The sequence below is a fragment of the Etheostoma spectabile genome, chromosome 5, assembly GCF_008692095.1.
Source record: "Etheostoma spectabile isolate EspeVRDwgs_2016 chromosome 5, UIUC_Espe_1.0, whole genome shotgun sequence".
In the NCBI taxonomy this organism is placed as follows: domain Eukaryota; kingdom Metazoa; phylum Chordata; class Actinopteri; order Perciformes; family Percidae; genus Etheostoma; species Etheostoma spectabile.
Window position 1 is genome coordinate 7,965,691 of NC_045737.1, and position 17,940 is coordinate 7,983,630.

Consider the following 17,940-nt stretch of genomic DNA (forward strand, 5'->3'; position numbering starts at 1 on the left):
CCACAGAGTGCTGTGGTTCAAGGGTTGAATACAAGGTTTTGAAGCAACAAGGCTTTTATTTTGAAAAGAGGTGTGCGTACTCGCTTGACACTAGAGCAACACGGATTGAAAAGAACATTAGCATTTATATTACATTACAGAAGACTGAGTTGGCCAAATAGGGAACAAACGCGGTGAACGTATGTCATGCATAGGGTCATTGTGTTCTAGGCTATCCTTACTGCCTTTAAAAGCGCATATAATAGGATTTTATTAAAACAGCATTAAGCACACGTTCATGAAGTTCATTGTGGATCTGAGTAACGTTAGAGCACCACAGAGAGTTTTTACCTGAGGATAATTTACTAGGGCTCATTAAACGTAATCGATGCACTGGTTCGGACTAAATTATTTTTCGGATGTATGTTAGTCTACAGTGTAGCGCAACACTGTCAACTGTGATAACAAAAAACGTTGCTTATATCATCGCTAAGCCACAATGGAGGTCAGTGCCGAAAATGTCAAGATACCCCCTGAAGAGAAGGATTATGCTTTGAGACCCTTAGACATTAACGCGATATCCGAGAAGAAGAAGACCTTGGATGCAGAGACTCAGAGACCCACATGGAGTGGGCGGCTGGAGTTCATCTTGGCATCGGTGGGGTACGCTGTGGGACTGGGCAACATCTGGAGGTTCCCCTACCTGTGCTACAGCAGCGGTGGAGGTAGGAAGTCAGGGAAGTTGGCTGTAGGTGATAACCTTGGCCTCCAAGATAGCCTGAGCAGGGATGGACTAGACAGAAATGCGTCCAGTGATACAAATTATATGCAAATGTATATAGTGAAATAACCCTCTACTTTGCATAGGCTGCGTGTGAGTGTTATACAACAAATCCAGAGGTGTTTCTAATATTCTGCCATAATGTGGTCCAGTACATCACTACTTTTAACTATGACCTAATTATTAAACATGTAGGCTAGTTTAATTTACACATTTCTGACAATGTCACCAAAAACAGTACACATTTTTATAAAAGTAGAATCTATGGCTGAGCTGTATGCAGGTGTACCTAATAAAATGTTCATTCAGTGTTAATAAATACAGTAATTCACAAAAATAATGATTATGTAATGATATGTCAAAGAACATCCCCGTGTCATTCCCCGTCCCTCTCCCCCTTGAATGCCTATCCACTGTCTCTATGTAATAAAGGGAAAAACCCCCAAAATAATCTTAAAAAATAATTAAACAATGCTCCAGAGGCGTGCTGCTAGCGTGGTTAAAAACAAAGATTTATTAAACACGAGCTTAAGGTTAAAACTTAAGGTAGCTATATTTTGTGACACTGTAATACTTTTGAGTATCACGTATATTTACAAGTGACATTTTCAAGGCAGGATTTTTCATTCATTCATTCAAACCTTTATTTAACCAGGATAAAAAACTCCTTGAGATTAAAAATCTCTTTTACAAGAGTGTCCTGGCAAGTGGCAGCAGCACGTTTCAGACAGAGACACTTACATGTAAATACATAAACACACTTTCACTCATATTCAAACAACAATGTCATCATAAAATACCAGGGTCCTAAATCAATTTAAAAACAGTGACATACAGACTGCCCTTCTGTAAGGTCCTTTAACAAGCCTTTAAAAGAATAAATGAGACCAACTCCTTCAAATGGAGTTCATTTGAAGCTGATTCCATGCAGATGGGGCTGCAAAATTAAAAGCCCTTTTGCCAAAGTCAGTGCGGGCTTTAGGGACTGTCAATAAAACCAGATCCTGTGAGCGCAGGTGATATGTCCCTGCAGACCTCGGAGATGTAGGTGTTCAAATAAGGAGGAAGAAGTCCTAATACTGCCTTATAAAAAAAGATGCCAGTGCATCCAACGCCGAATCGAGAGTGAAAACCACCCGACCCGAGAATACAACAAACAGTGATGAGTGAGAGATTTTAAGTTTGTGATGAATCTCAAGGCTCCATGAAACACAGTGTCCAAAGCATGAAGACACTGGGAGGTTGAATGCATGTATAAAATATCACCGTAGTCCAACACAGACAAGAATGTTGCATTTACTAGTTGTTTTTTTTATTCAAATGATAAACAAGACTTGATTCTAAAGAAAAAACCTAACTTCAATTTCAGTTTTTTAACTAAATCTTGGATATGCATTGTAAAAGACAATGATTGGTCGATGGTAATACCCATTTTTACTTGTAATGGAGTTATACTGTGTACTTTAACGAGTAGTGTTCTGTTTTTGTCTTAACCCTTGTATTGTCTTCACTTTCGGGACCCTCTCGTATCCCTCGGGTCAAAATGACCCGCAATTTATTTGGGGTTTTACTTCATAATCTATTAACAAATATTGTCTTTATCTTAATTTCAAAGAATTTAGATAACATATATGTTTAGGGAATGCAATCAGTCTCTACTAAACACAATTAAAAATGGAAGTGTGATTCGTTTTTTTGTCATAAGGTTATAATTCATGTTAAGAATCCACTATGGAAAAAAACATAAGTGGTCATATCCAGAATCATTTTCTGAATTGAGGCAGGAATACGTGTTTATCACAGACTAATAAGGCAAGGTCATTGATTTTCTGGTAGAAAAAAATGTAACTTGTACTATTTTTCTTCTTGTAAAAATTTAAAATGGGTCAATTTGACCCTAATAGCACACAAGGGTTGAGTAAAGGATCTAAATACGCTAGATCTCCAGATTTCCGATGCCTTCCCACTAGCCTAAGGTTTTTAAGTCTGTCATAGAGCTAACACACACAGATGGAGACAGTCACACCTTCTGTTAGAGAAGGTATAGAGTAGGATGTTAGAATGACCCCTCTGTTCACGTGCGTGTCTTTGGACTGCGACAGCGGGCGGGACAGGCTCTTGCTGTCCTTTATGCAAGCGAATAGTGGTAGTATGGGGTGGTAGTAGCTCAGTCCATAGGGAGTTGGGTTGGGAACCGGAGGGTTACTGATTCAAGTCCCCGTACGGACCAAAGTATGGTGGAGGACTGGTAGCTGGAGAGGTGCCAGTTCACTTCCTGGGCACTGCCAAGGTGCTCTTGAGCAAGGCACCGAACCCCCAACCGATCGGGGCGCCTTTCCATGGGCAGCCCCCTCACTCTGACATCTCTCCATTAGTGCATGTGTAGGTCCTGAGCATGTGTGTGTAATTCAGGCCTGTGTGTAATGTGTGTAATAACAACAGAGTGAAAAGTGAAGTTTCCCTTTGTGGGATTAATATAAGTAATTAAAAAAAAATAGAACATGACAGATCAGTCCAAGTGAGCCCCTTGCGGCTGGATATAGTAGCTACAGGTCAGAAGTCCCGCGTGTACACTAAAACATCAAAGTACTCTTCAAATGAAGTTTCTCTATTTTAGGTAGATATTATCACATAATCCATCTATAATCCATGTCCAGGAATCCATTTCCCCGGATGAGATGGGTTTTATTTGTTATTTGACATTATAAACACACACTGACCTCCTCAAACTTTGTGAATTTGCATTTTAGTTAAATATTTAGTTTCACCTGAAACATTTAGATTTAGATCTTACATTTAACATTTAACATTTAAATTTAGATTTAGCATTTAGATTTAGATTTAGATTTAACATTTAGATTTAGATTTACTATTTAGATTTAACATTTAGATTTAGATTTAAAAGTAAAGGATAGATATGAAATGGATCCACTATTCAAAACTGAAACTGCCAGATTTTAAAGGGAGGGAAATATGGTCTCTTCAGCTGATGGATAAAAACGACATACACACACTGACAGTTGGGATGTTAGAGTTTTGGTAACTGTATGTTAATCAACGATCATTCTGTAGACATATTATCCAAGTACATTTTGTCTCTCAGTCATGTAACAACAGCATCTGACTCAGAACAATTCAACACAGTATGTTGTTAAACAAGAGCTTCCACCCTTGATAGCCTTCATTTTCACTCAATTGAAATAACTTTCATTTTAAAGTGGGTGTTGACAAACAAGCCTGCTGTTGTGAATAAAAATAATGGACAGGCAGGATGTGTTTTTATAATCTATTAAAAATAATACTTACATCTATTAAGAGAAATGTGTTAAGCATAAACAGATTTTTATGAATCTTTTTAACCAATAATAAAGTCATTAGAAACCTGTTATACAGTATGACTGCTTTATCTAGACAATGACACAGCGGTTACCATATCGCACAAGGCACCATTATATATAATCAGGAGATGGTCAGCCACCCACTGTTCTTTTGTGTTCTTCTGATTCAGGTGCCTTCATGATCCCTTACCTCACCATGGTGCTCCTGTGTGGCATGCCTCTGGTCTTCATGGAGTTTTCTATAGGGCAGTACACTCGTCTAGGGCCAGTGCATGCTCTCGCTAAAATCTGTCCCCTGTTGAAAGGTAAGCGACTCTCCAGGCATGAGGCTCCTCTCATGTGACGGGGATGGACATCTGATGATCATTTTTACATTTTGCAAAGAAACAATGTTTTTGTTGTTGTTGCTTTGAAAATATGCATGCAAAGTCTGGCACATGCCCAGACCTTTCAAACATATGTCTAGGAATTAGAGTTCCTGCATCTACATTTTTGAGAGTGCTAGCTGTAATTATTTTTAATGTGTAGAGTAATGTATTCATTTTGCCATAAAGGAGTTTCTTTAATCCATTGTTAACCAAATGACCTCCCACAAAAGTGAATAATTAACCATCAGTCCCAGAAATCCCAGTTGATCGATACAGTATGCACACAAAGAGCTCCACGATTTTGAACTTGATTTTTCATAGAGAGGACAAGTCCTCAGATTTATAAACTGTGTAAACAAAATCGTCCTATCGACTAACCCAGATTTTTTACTTAGTGGTGAACACATTTCCATGTATTTAATAAATCCAACAACAAGTGAAAATATTATATGATATATATTATATTCTGACAGCACATGAATGCAGCACAAATGTTATGCACACTTTTCACAGGGGTGAAAAATATGTTGTGTATCTGCCCTGTGATTCAGATCTGCTAGGTAGGTTTCTCTGCCAAGTTTCTCCTTAAGAATCAGGCTCGTAGTTTTCCCAATCCTTCTGACAAACAATCAAATAAAGAAACCAACAAACAGAGCCGAAAACATAACCTTCTTATAACTAGTGTGCCCCACCAAACAGGCCAATCCTCTGATCTGCTAATGTTCTCCTTGTCTTCATGTATGAAGCCCTTCGCTTCAGTGGAGAAGAGTTTAAAGTTGGTATGTCCTGCACAGCATGAATTACAGCAAATTATAATATACTACTAGGTGACTGTGTTAGTTTAGGTTTGCCAGTGAGGTCATGTTTTTGGTCCTGATTGTGTTTCTAGTTGTTTGGATATCTCAGGAACAAAAAACAGATTTATTTTGATATTTGGTAAAACTAAGGCCATGTGTCCATGGCCATGTTTACTTTTTTTTTACTGCGAAACCGGGAATGTTTTTAAAATGATTTCTTTATTTCTTAATATTGCAAAATAGGTCACTCAAAAACATTTTCACAAATTCCTCATTATCCCCACTATACTTTATTAAATGAAATTATCTGGCTCCCCAAGTTTATCTGTGTCTGTATATTCAATGCAGATCTGCATCCATATCCAGACTAAATATTTTAACAATTTCGGTTATTTAAATGATCACTTTAAAGGACTGTGCAACATCGTTGGACATTTTTATTTTTTAAATAAAATGTAATATTCTGTCTGGATTGTTTTCACATGTGGATGGATGGGAACTTGTCAAGTTAACATTTCAATCACTGCTGTATTGTTTTGACCTCTTTATCTTGAGACATTTAAATATATCAGTTAAAAAAGAAATTACTATCCTGAAATGTGATTTATCTGAATGATAATGAAGTCACATATGGGTAATTTATGTCTATTTCAGTTCTTAAAACAAATTTTTAACATCAGGCAAATGATGTGAATCCGTATAATGGGTAGTTTGTTTCAAACGCAGTGCTTGAAATCATACACGCCAGGAGGTATTTGCAAAACTGTAAATCAAACATGATGAATGAAGTGAAATGTGTGGACCCAGAAAGCACTGGCAGTCACCCGGCAGATAAACAAGAGCCCAGCCATCAACAACCTGCACTTTGACTGAATTGTAAATGCTGTGTGTTTTGTTCTAACTTCAAATGTTTTTCCATAGTTTTCTTATAACTTTAAAGACAAAGATTATCTACCCGGTCAAAACGTATGGGTCCTTCACTTGATTTATCGCTCATTTCTTCCTGGTTAATGCTCTGTGCTAAACAGGTAGTTTTTTCTGTATGTTCTTTTGAATGATTTCTGTGTGCACAGTTTGCTGTGATATATCTGTGATCTGTGATGCCCACAAATATCTATGACAAATCAACAAACCTAATTTACTGTAGTATGCTTAATCACAGCACATACATGTATGATTTTAATTGCTTGTCTGCCACTGCTTTCTTTATTGTCTCATTTGTCCCAGTGAGGGCATCTGGGAGACAGGTGAGGCATAACATGGTATTACACTTATAAAGAGGAAACAGGAGAGTTTCAGCCCTTGTTTTTGAGTCCAGCAGACTGATGTGTTTTGGGTGTTTGAAATGACTTCACCACTTGGAGTGTGTCTGGTTTACCAGTGGAGCAGTCAGCTATGGAAGCTCGATGTGTAGAGTAAAATAGGCAAACAGGCAATGACAAAGAAAGGAGAGCTTGCAAAGTGGTTCTAGCTGATTCTGGAGCTCAGAAGGGGTTTCCTTTGGTTCTTGTTATGATGACACAGAACTGTTTTTTCAACTGCCCCTCCTTCCATTTTATCAGACAGTCACCCTGGATCCAATGGGGGCATGGCATTCCAGTCTATAACGAGTAGAATATAGGTTTTCAGGAGGCAAAGTTTTTATATACTGCTAAAAAACGGAGAGTCATTTCAAAGACAGTGTTATCGTCAGTGTTATTCTCAAATGACAAAGATAAACAAAGGCGGCAATAATAACCCAATTGCAAACGATCAAGATTAGGAATTTGGAAGTTTTAGATGTGCTAATTTGCTTTCTTGCTGAGAGGTACTGTAGTTGAGACGATCTGTGCTACTCTCACATGAGAGAGTAGTATTGACCATCTCATCTAACTCTCAGCAACTCTGGGAAAAAACATATTCCCCAAATGTTGAACCATTGCGATAAGTAATATCAACAGCTAAGAACCACAGGTGTTAAAATGTTGGCCACTACTGACCAGAGATTGACCCCTGATACTGGCTCTTCACTGTTGTCTGTCTTTATGTGAGATGTAGGCTGTGTCCATAACTTCAATCCAGGGCCCAAATCATTTTCACTTCACTTCAGAATATGATGTAAAAGATGAAAAGTTTTACAGTGTAGGCCACAACTTCTTCCTCACAGATGCAACATTTTCTGTGGACTCGTCTCTCACTTTGTGTCCTCCCTCCCTACATGTCGCTCTGCAGGTATTGGTCTGGCCACAGTTGTTATCTCTTTTGTGTTCTCCACGTACTACAATGTGCTCATAACCTGGGCACTTTTCTATTTCTTCAACTCATTCGGAGCAACCCTCCCTTGGAATTCTTGCAACAACACCTGGAATGCTGTCGGAAACTGTTCCAGTGGTTTCCCCGGCAACACTACCCACCTGCAGTCTGCCAGCCAACAGTTCTTTGAGTAAGAATAGTTCACTGCATTTTCAACTACAGAAATATACTCTATCTATATATTTACACTATTTATGGCACTACTCCAGCTGTTTTTTTCATGTTGATACATTTACCGGAGGAAGCAGCCCTCATTAAAATCATGTGGTGTTTTTCTTAAAGGCCCTGAAAACCTTTTTTTCTTAATTAGCCTATCTTCTTACTATGAAGTGATGTAGGTCTAACATTAACACACTTTTCTGTCGGTTTTGGTTATCTTACATGACAGATTTCTGTAATTATTTTTGTTTGAAAAAAGTAGTGCCATATACTTTACACCTACGTACACCAATCAGGTTTTGACAACATGTGAATGAACAATAGGGCTGCAGGAAAAATCAATACAGCATAGTATCGCAATATTTTCAGTGGCAATACTGTAATGATACAGAGACGCCAGGTATCGATCTTTTATTATATATGTGTTGATAAGTTTGTCTGCTTCGCTATCCAATTTTGCAGCAATACGATTGAAGTGAGATGAACAAACAGAGAAATGTATCGATTTAGATAAAACAGATGTTGACAAAGTTTCCTATTGGGGACATAATTTGAAATTGGGAAATTTCTTTAAAAAGGTAATGAATTGCAATAAATCCCAGAACATTGCAATATGTTTAAAATTGCAATAATATCATATTGTGACATAAGTATCTTGATAATATTGTATCGTGAGGGCTCTGGTGAATGAACATTTGTTGAAAGTTGCACGGTTGTCTGTGAATTAAATCTGACCTACCACACAGTCTTGATTAGGCAGATTAGATGATCTTTGATTGGGAAACTCTTAATACACATACCTAAGTATGTTTTTGTTTTCGTAAAGTTTAGATTTTCAGGGGTTTTTGAGGATATAACATTGGTACTCACTTGCTATTTGTATTTACACACGTCTTTTTCCCTTTCTTTTTTTTTACAGTCACAGACTTCTGCAGAAAACCAGTGGTATTGAAGATGTTGGTGGTGTACGCTGGGAACTTTTTGGCTATCTCATTTTAGCCTGGGTCATTGTGTATTTATGCATATTTAAAGGAGTCAAATCCACTGGAAAGGTGAGAAGATGTTTTAATGCATATAGGAGATAATGCTTAATGTTGTCTAATTGTTTTAAAACCTTCTGTCCTGACATTTTGTCACAGTTACTGATCGGTTATAGTTCATAGTGTATCGTCGATTAGTCATTTTTTTCTCAGAATGACATCTAAAATAATAAGTTTGTAACTCTGTGTTTGAACCATGCACTTTTTATGCATCACATCCTATGTAACGTGTCATTTCTTTTGCAAGTGGGATACTTGCTGCTGGCCCACGAAGTAGATAAATATTGTGTAAAACACACAAGACAAGCTTCAGATGCAAAATAAACATATTTTCCTCAGCCAACTCAGAATCAGGACAGAAAACGAGAAACGAGAAAAGCTTTGAAATTGGGTATCCTCGCACCATGCGTGTTTTTTTGAAATACAGTTTTATGATAAACTGTACAGTAATTTATCAACGACAAAGTTGTAACCTGATTTGATAAGATAACCTTGTGATATTATCTTGAGCAACCAAAACACAAATCATCCGCACTGGTAGGAAAGTAGTTCAACTGTTGCAGCCCCAGCTACACAACAAACTCACACATTAATTGTGGGAATGCTGTTGTACAGCATTCCAACTATTGTTATTTGGTTCTTTAATGTGTGAATGCTGTTGTTCAAAATGTGTCTCCTCCTACATTTTTTCACCTACAGACATGATTCAAACTTTAAACCATTCACAAAATATTCAGGTATTCAAGGTGTCCTCAGTGTTTTGATAAATTTCACAGTTTTCGTTATTGCTATTCAACCAGGTTACCTTTAACAATTCAGCCATCGAGCAGTTTTCAACTATTCTCGCTACATCAACTACTTTAAATTTTTCCACATCTTTTTTTTTTGTTGCATTAGTGGTGTTATTCAACTTAATTAAAACCATTTTTACTTTTTCAACTTTTCTTACAACTTTAACTGATTTAAGCTATTCAACCAGGTTAGCTTTAGCAATTCAGCTATTCAGCATTGCCACGCATTTTGTACAGGAAATGAATTTTCTAGTTAATTTCTGCTTCTCACTGTTTGTGTCACACAGGTTGTGTATTTCACCGCAGTATTTCCGTACTTCATTTTGATTGCCTTGCTCATTAATAATGTGCAGCTTCCTGGCGCCAAGAATGGTATCCTCTACTTTGTGACACCAGTCTGGGGCAAACTGTTTAAAGTAAAGGTGAGTCTCTGTTAAGACTTTAGACACAATGGCTTCAGATAGTCGCCATTGTCCAGAATCCAACTTTTAGTTTAATTATTATCTCATACGTAATCGAATTTATATGTAATTTGTCTGACTGTCAGAGAGCAAGGGTTTTAATGCAAATTTTCATTTTCTCAAAATTGAATCCTCTCTTTTCAGAGAATACGCTTTTATATTGTGTTTGCTCAACCTTCAACTTAGCGAAAGCCAGAACTGCACCAGGGAGAGGGGAAGAGGTTATTGCTAAACTAGATCCAAAGAAGGTGCTGCAAATCCCTCAAAATAGTCTGGTAGCCACTGCTGGGTCTCTCTTGACCCATTAATATCACAAGAAAAAATAAACTTTCTAAACATAGGTTTGTACTGTAAATGGAAACAGCTTTGATCCTGCACATTGAAAAATAACAGTCATGCAATTAAAAGGTCTATTTCTCTATCATTTGATTATGTTGTAATAGATGCATTTGACCAGACACATGCAATCAGGTTAAAACTTCCATTGTACTTGGTTATGTTAATTATTATACAATGTATTTATTACTAAATCATCCTTTATTTATTAATTACTAAATGTGCAATCACACACATTTTAAAAAACAATGCTCAAACACTCAAACACACCCCATCATTCAGGGTTAATAGCTAATTGAGCAAATAAGTTTCCAGGGTCTCAAAAACTAAATTAAATGAAACTACACAAACGTTAATCTTCGTGCTCTCCTTTATCTCCATTGTAGGTTTGGGTTAATGCAGCTGCCCAGGTGTTTAACTCCCTTGGAATAGCATTTGGCTCCATGATTTCAATGGCTAGTTACAACAAGTTCAACAACAACATTCTTAGGTAAAGATTTATACTCTCAGAATGGAAAATGGTATTATCTTTGACTATGAATATCTTATCAATATCAACTGTGTTGGTTTCTTATAGGCTCTCAGTGTACATATTAGGGCCCCCTTACAGACTTCCAAAAGTACAACTTATTTACTATCAAGACTAGGTAAAACCTAAGATATGGCTGGACTCTGTTAATTGTGGCCAAATTGCTGCTAAGCCTGTGCATTAAAAAGGTTGAAACAGCAACAACAACCACAATGTATTGAGGAAGTTCAAGTTACAGTAAGCAAAGTTAAGCCAACACAATTTTTATCAAATTCAACGAATATCTCTTCACGGTCACCTAGCTCTATATTTTTGTGTGTGCGCGCAAAAAAACCCATCTGGTGTTCATACACAGCCGTACACTATTTCAGCCAATTGGTACCAGGTGGTACCAAACAAGTGATGGGGGGGCGGGGGGACAAAGGGGAGTCAGCGGCTGTGCGAGAAGTTAACAAGAAAAGATGGCAGAGAAACAGCAAACGAGTTGTGTGATCGGGGAACTTAGCTTAATACCATCCTCATAGGAGGGACCAGGGAGAAATGAAGAAAGTTTGAGAGGAAATTAAGAATTACTAGTTTTCTTTAGAACAAGATGGGTGTTTAAATACAGTGTAGGCCTCGGCTCCTCTGTGGGATGTAGAAAACATATCAGAAAATCTTGACTGGGCTACATTACTTACCTGCTAGAGCCAATCATTTCTGACAAAGTGAAAGCTTGTTGATCCTGTACAACAACAATGTAAAACAACTGTCTTGATGATCAAATGGCTGCTTCATAATCAGCCTTTGTTTCCCTGAGTTTCTTGGATACTGTAACTCTCCTAACATTGTTTTTTTCCTCCTTCTCTCTCAGGGATGCGTTAATTGTATCATTTACCAACTCATTCACTAGTATCCTGGCTGGCTTTGTGATCTTCTCAGCTATTGGCTACATGGCTCATATACATAACCTCCCAGTGGACAACATAGCTACAGATGGTAAGCATCAAGTCTGGAGAGACTATTGCACCGTAGTGTCAAATCTTTGTTTTATTTAGACTTGAGTTGATGTCAGGGTGTTACAGAAATACAGATGGAGATACAAATAGATCCCAAACTCTGGGAGCCTTTTTTTTCTCTCTCTCAGATTTCAACATGTGCACATCTCCTTTAAATATTTGAATTTTACACATGAAGTTCAGTTTACGCTATTTAGCCTGTTGTATAATGTATTTTGTGGCTTTATCAGTAAAAAAAAAAAAATACTCTGATGATGTCATTAAACTAAAGCCTGCATTACAATGTAAGAAGTGGACGTTTAGGAGGGAAGGAAAGTCTAATGAAAGACATTATTAAGTCGCATTTTGGGAATTTTAGAATCCATTCTTTTTTGGAGCTTGACCCATGGTAGAGACTAAAAGTCAGGATATCTCTACCTTTTCTGCTTCTATTTTTAACCTGTCACTTGTTTATTTTACTATTACGGCATTACTAAATCGCTAGAGTACCCCTTTAAGTAGCTGTAATGAATTAACGCCATACGTAACTGCAACATGAACAAAACTTTACTGTGTGTATGTGTGAGTTTGTGTGTGTGAGGGTGTACGTGCTAAAATTACATGAAAATCCCTTAACCAGAGATGCCAAATGTCTGAAACAGCAAGTGAGTTGGGAGAAGAGGGTTTTAGGTTGCTTAAATGGAAAAAGGGAGTTTTGGCTTCGGTAAGCAAATGCTCAAATAACATCAGAGCAAGAGGTTTGTCAGTTAAGTAATGCATTATTAAAAACAGAGAAAACTTGTCTTCAGCCCTTTTGGACTTTGTACCTGACCCTAACAGGGAGAAAAGGCTTTTAACTGGGTGGTTTGGATCTTTAATTATTCTTCTAACCTTTTTCTTGCAGCGCCTGGTGTAAATATATTTTAGGCAGGGTAGGGCAACGTGTTCAGCACGGGTAGATATTGCTCAATATTTGAAGGGATACCCGGAATTTCCTCAGGCGTCTGAGGTGAAACAGTTGTCTCTCACGCAACTGAGTCAGTATGCAGCGCCAAGGTCAGACCCTTGGTGATGTTTGCCATAATCTCTTCGGTCTTGCTGTCATTCATGAGTATGCTGTTGTCCTGACACCAGCATATCAGGTCCTCTACTTCTTTCAAGTAGGCCTTTTCATTGTTGTCTGTGATCAGGCCCATTACAGCTGTGACGTCAGCAAACTTGGTGTTGGGGCTACACTGTCATGTCATGTCATGTCATGTCAATTTTCCTCCAGCAGCTAGAACTCATACCATCACTCATTCATTCTTTATTGAGTTTGACAAAGCATTGTTTGGTCTTGTCACATTGTCCTTTCATGAAATAGTTCACACGGTGTTCTTTAACACCTCATGTCTGGCAACAAGCCTAAATGAACTGGTCTGGTAACATCCCAGTAGCCTGATTAACCAGCAAAAACAAATGGGTGTGAAGACAAACCAGTTGTTGTTGGTTATGCAAATCAAAACACCAAAGTACAAAGACCAGATGCAAGCTTTTATTTTGAAAAGTCAAAACTCAGGAATGGCACCAGCCGGGAGGGCATGAGACGTATGAAAGGGGACGGGAGGTCTCCAGGCTGCCGCCATACACTCTTGCATTAACGAGGACTTCCTACCAGCACATCTATAGCAACACCTTTACTGTTTCATGTTTCAGGTCCTGGTTTAGTGTTTGTTGTGTATCCTGAAGTCCTCTCCACCATGCCTGTCTTTCGGCTGTGGGCTCCTCTGTTCTTCTTTATGCTGCTGTGTCTGGGCCTGGACAGCCAGGTAAACATGTCTAACACTTATATAATCACAATAACCCAACTGAAAGTTTATCAGGAGGAAGGCACTCTTGTGAGGAAATAGGGCAACATTTTTCATTACTCAGCCAAGGTAGTCAAAACAATTACAGAAGTTTTCTTCCAGCATTTAAAACTGACCTCATTCAGGCTGACATGTCTGTGTAACTGGTTACCTAACTGTGTCTACCTTTTGGCCATGGACATGGAAATGATTAGTGATTCAAGTAAATAAAGTGCTGCTAACCCTAACAGACTGTCTAACTCTAAACTCTAAAACTCTAACTAATGTAAAAATGTGCATTAGTGATTATAACCTTAGCAAACCTGTAAAAAATGTCATATTTGCAGGTATGTGGTCATAAACAGTATTGGAGAAATACAAATGTTGACCTGGTTATGGTTATAATTTTTTTTCATCTGTATACTAAACATTCATATTTGAAACCACTCATATTTAATATAAATAATACACTGTTTACATTTCCAGCTTTTGCTGTTGGCGCTTATATTTAAAATGCATTTTAACTCCTTTCACACACATATCTGTCATCATGGTCACCTAACGCTTTGCACAGCCTCATAATTGCAGCACATACAAAGATGTCTCAAAGTCATGACAAATCAAGAGGGAACTACCTTTTACACAGTAAATGGGACCACTATGCTAAAACCCGGTATGTGTTTTTTGTGTGCCACAGTTTGCCACAGTTGAGGTGGCTATAACGTTCATAAAAGATGAGTTTGGCCCCCAAGTTCTACGTTTCCTAAAGAGAGAAGAGCTGCTGACCCTGGCTGTGTGCATCGTTGGCTTTGTTCTGGGAATTCCCCACGTAACCAAGGTACAGAAAAACTTTTACTTCTCAGGGGAACATATCTGACGATATTTGGTAGCCTACATGAGGGAACAGTTGTAGCATAAGTAACAGTGTTGTCATTTTGGCCTTTCTCTTCCTCTCTCTCGCTTCTACTTCCTGCACAGGGAGGAATCTATGTGTTTCAGCTGATGGACCAATACACTGCTGTGGTCTCCCTTGTGTTCTTGGCTTTCTTTGAAATTGTCGCTGTCTGCTGGATCTTTGGTAACATAACGTCCATAAATCCTAACTCTGTTGTACTGTTTATGGTTTTAGACTTTAAAGCCGTCCGGATTTGCTGTGGCTGGTTTATCATTACACTGAATTTTAAACATCTTTCATACCCACAACTGAATGACATATGGATCTGTATTAGTTGTCTCTGTTGTTTAATTATTCAGCTTATGTCTTTTTCCATCAGGTGTCCCACGTATCTGCTTATTGGTCAAGAAGATGCAAGGAAAAACTCCAAACATCTACTTTCGTCTCTGTTGGCTACTGCTCTGTCCTCTCTTGGTGCTGGTGAGGTTCAAAGATGATTATCTGTGCAATAATGTTAATAATGATGGTTATTTAATAAAGTTATAAGACTATCCTTTTTCCTACATAGTGTATATTGATATCCAGCATTGTCCAGTACACTCCCGCTCACTATGAAAATTACACATACCCAAGGTGGGCTGAAGTAGTGGGCTGGGGTGTCTCACTGGTCTCCATAGTGTGGATCCCACTGGGAGCCATTCAAGAGATCTATAGCCATAAAGGCTCACTTCTTCAGGTGAGTGCAAGAGTCAACATTTAGACTGAATAAAGCATGTGTATCTTTCTTCTCTTCTTTCATATTTACCCAACATGGCACATAAGCCCTATTGGCTCCAAGCCCTCAAAGTTGTTAATTAGCACAAAACACAAAGTATGTAGTATTTGGTCACAAACAAAAGAGTTGAACACATTAAAATGTGGCCCTGGTGGTGATGCTGCAGGCAAAGTCAGGGGATCGTCAAAATATCAACAATTCAGCCTGAGTGGGAAACGAATATGTGTACCAAATGTTATGACCATCAAATAGTTTGTATTCATACTGTCATAACACTAGTGTGGGAGGAGATATTAGGGTGTTATGTGCAGAACTGGGGCTATGGCTAACACTTTATTTTTCCTTGTGGCTGAGCCGACCAGATGTGCTTTAACAAAGTTTTCTAAAGGTTAGTTCCTAAAACATTGCCTTCTCTAACCCTCAGAGACTTAAAATATCTATGATGCCCACAGTAGACCTGGATACTGAGGATCCCCTGCCAGAAAAAGAAAACCTAGACAACCCAGCATCTGAAACCTTGCTTACTTCAGTGGCATGACCAGGAATACAGGCAAAGCCGAAGGAATGAACTGTTTTTACACTGAGATGCAAAATCTGTAAGCTTCTATCATACAATTATAATTTGATCCTTTTTTTTTTACCAAAGGGTGGATTATTTGCTCTATTTTAAGGTTTATTTAACTAAATTAAATTAGATTTAAATTTAGGTATGAGTGTGCCTTGTCTATGCAGGTGTTCATTCCAACCAAAGATTGAAATCGAAATTATTTATTTCCTCCCCTTTGGTTTATTAATCAGTAAAACCAGTGCCTGGTGTATGCATTGGTGTTTTCTCTTGCAATGTGTAAATAAGAGTGAATTGTGCATCTATGGTAGAGGCATGCAGAGGCTTATTAACTATTTATCTATAGACAGGATCATTAAAAAGCCACATTTCTACATTAGAATTGTCACAAAGGGGCTAAAGAGGCATGAACTCCCATTTGAAAGTCACCTCCAAATGCACCCTGGAAATGCTACCTTCTTTGGCCTAAATGTTTGTGACCAGAACCAGAGGTATCTTTGTGGCCTTTAAACCCATAAAACATAAAACATTATTTAAAGGTGGAGTCAAAACGATTTCTCCAGAATCACCCTTAATGTTGCATTCAGGAAATCCTCATCTACTCATTTACTAAGTTAAGAAATCTGAGTGTTTGCTCAGTGTTTTGGTTTTTGGGGATTTTGGTTTAATAACAAACACTGCAATCTATAGCTAATAGAAGCTAACATTCTCTAACCTCTCTACTATCTGGTCTTGATAGCAGCCCGGGGGTGTTGTTAAACCAAAGACAAGTTAAATGGTTATATTTACTGTTACTGTTACCCTTTAACACTGTTTAGTAGTTGTCTGTCTTGTGAAACAGAGCTAACTAAACTCATGTAGTACCAAACTTGTGCTATTGTCTATCTACTGTCTACTCCCGACATTGGCCATTTGAGGGCCGCTGCTGGTACAAACTTGAAAATGTTTGACTTCATGATTGACGCAGACTGCCTGAATGCATCATCCAGCCTCTAAACTGGGACACAAAGTCTCAGCCTGAATTGAAGGGAGAGGTTGGCAATGACACTTGAGTGTTTTATTTTTGAATATATTTCATTTTATGCATTTTAAATGTGCAGTGCCTGAACACTCTTTGCAAAAAGTAAAAAAAAAACTTGAAAACACATAAGCAGAAGTGTTCAAAACAAACAAACAAAACAGAACCAGACAAATGCCATTTTTCTAGAGAGATAAATGTTTTACGTGCATTTTAAGATGTCTTTTAAATGCACTGTGTCAAAGAGACATACTTGTGAGTGATGTGATCCAGGCAGCAGGTTAATGTTATACCAGTCCTGAGCTCTAATGAGGGTGAATCAGTGCTGGGATTTTGTCTGCTCTCCACAGGTTGAGGATTGAGTTTATATTATTTTTTCAGCAATGCTTTTGACATTATTTAGCTATCTTAGAGCAGGCAAGAGATTTAGAGATTAAATGTGGTGCCTTTGATCTTCCGTGAAGCTGAATTGGGCTAATGAGGGTAGATAATCTTGAGGGCAACACTTGTCTGGTAATCAGTGATGGACTGCGATCAAAAAGCAGCCCTGGCATTTGCAACACACCGGCCTTGTTTTTGTCAATAACCTAGCTTGGAAATTAGCAACTCTGCCTTCCAAGTGAATCTTTCCACACACCTCACAGTATATTCTTGAATATCTGTGGCTGCATGAAAAAAATAACTTATCAAAATTAACCAAAGACATATTTCAGTAGTGGCCCATCGGGGCCCATTGGGGTTTATAGTGGTGCGGCCCTTCTGGCATTTGCCCAAATTCCAGATGGCCAGTCCATCACCGCTGGTAATCTGGGAACTCTCCATTCATGTTGTATTTACCCAAAACCTGCAGTTAATCACTGATTGTTTTTTTTTCACACTTCTTGACAGAGAAAGAAGCCAAAAAGTTCACTTTACTGGAAAACATATGAACATAACAAGCATAAACTTAAGTCATGTTTTTATTTTCAGTGATTGAACTTCTCTCTTGATGTCTGAGGCGAGTTTAAAGTGTT

General features: G+C 38.1%; 1 protein-coding gene across 2 annotated transcripts; it reads left to right on the forward strand.

The window, feature by feature from the left end:
* The first annotated feature begins 124 nt into the window (after positions 1-124).
* si:ch211-225b11.1 (sodium- and chloride-dependent GABA transporter 1) lies at positions 125-17,305 on the forward strand. 2 transcript variants are annotated; one of them, XM_032515199.1, is made up of 13 exons: positions 125-704; positions 4,269-4,403; positions 7,475-7,685; positions 8,634-8,766; positions 9,833-9,967; positions 10,729-10,832; positions 11,725-11,849; positions 13,544-13,656; positions 14,372-14,512; positions 14,653-14,752; positions 14,949-15,049; positions 15,138-15,305; positions 15,769-17,305. In XM_032515199.1, exons 1-13 carry the CDS (start codon positions 479-481, stop codon positions 15,880-15,882), a joined length of 1,806 nt encoding a protein of 601 aa, XP_032371090.1. In that variant the 5' UTR covers positions 125-478; the 3' UTR covers positions 15,883-17,305. The 2 variants fall into 2 exon arrangements, with proteins under 2 accessions (XP_032371090.1, XP_032371091.1); XM_032515200.1 differs by having other exon boundaries at positions 9,899-9,967.
* Positions 17,306-17,940: the final 635 nt, after the last annotated feature.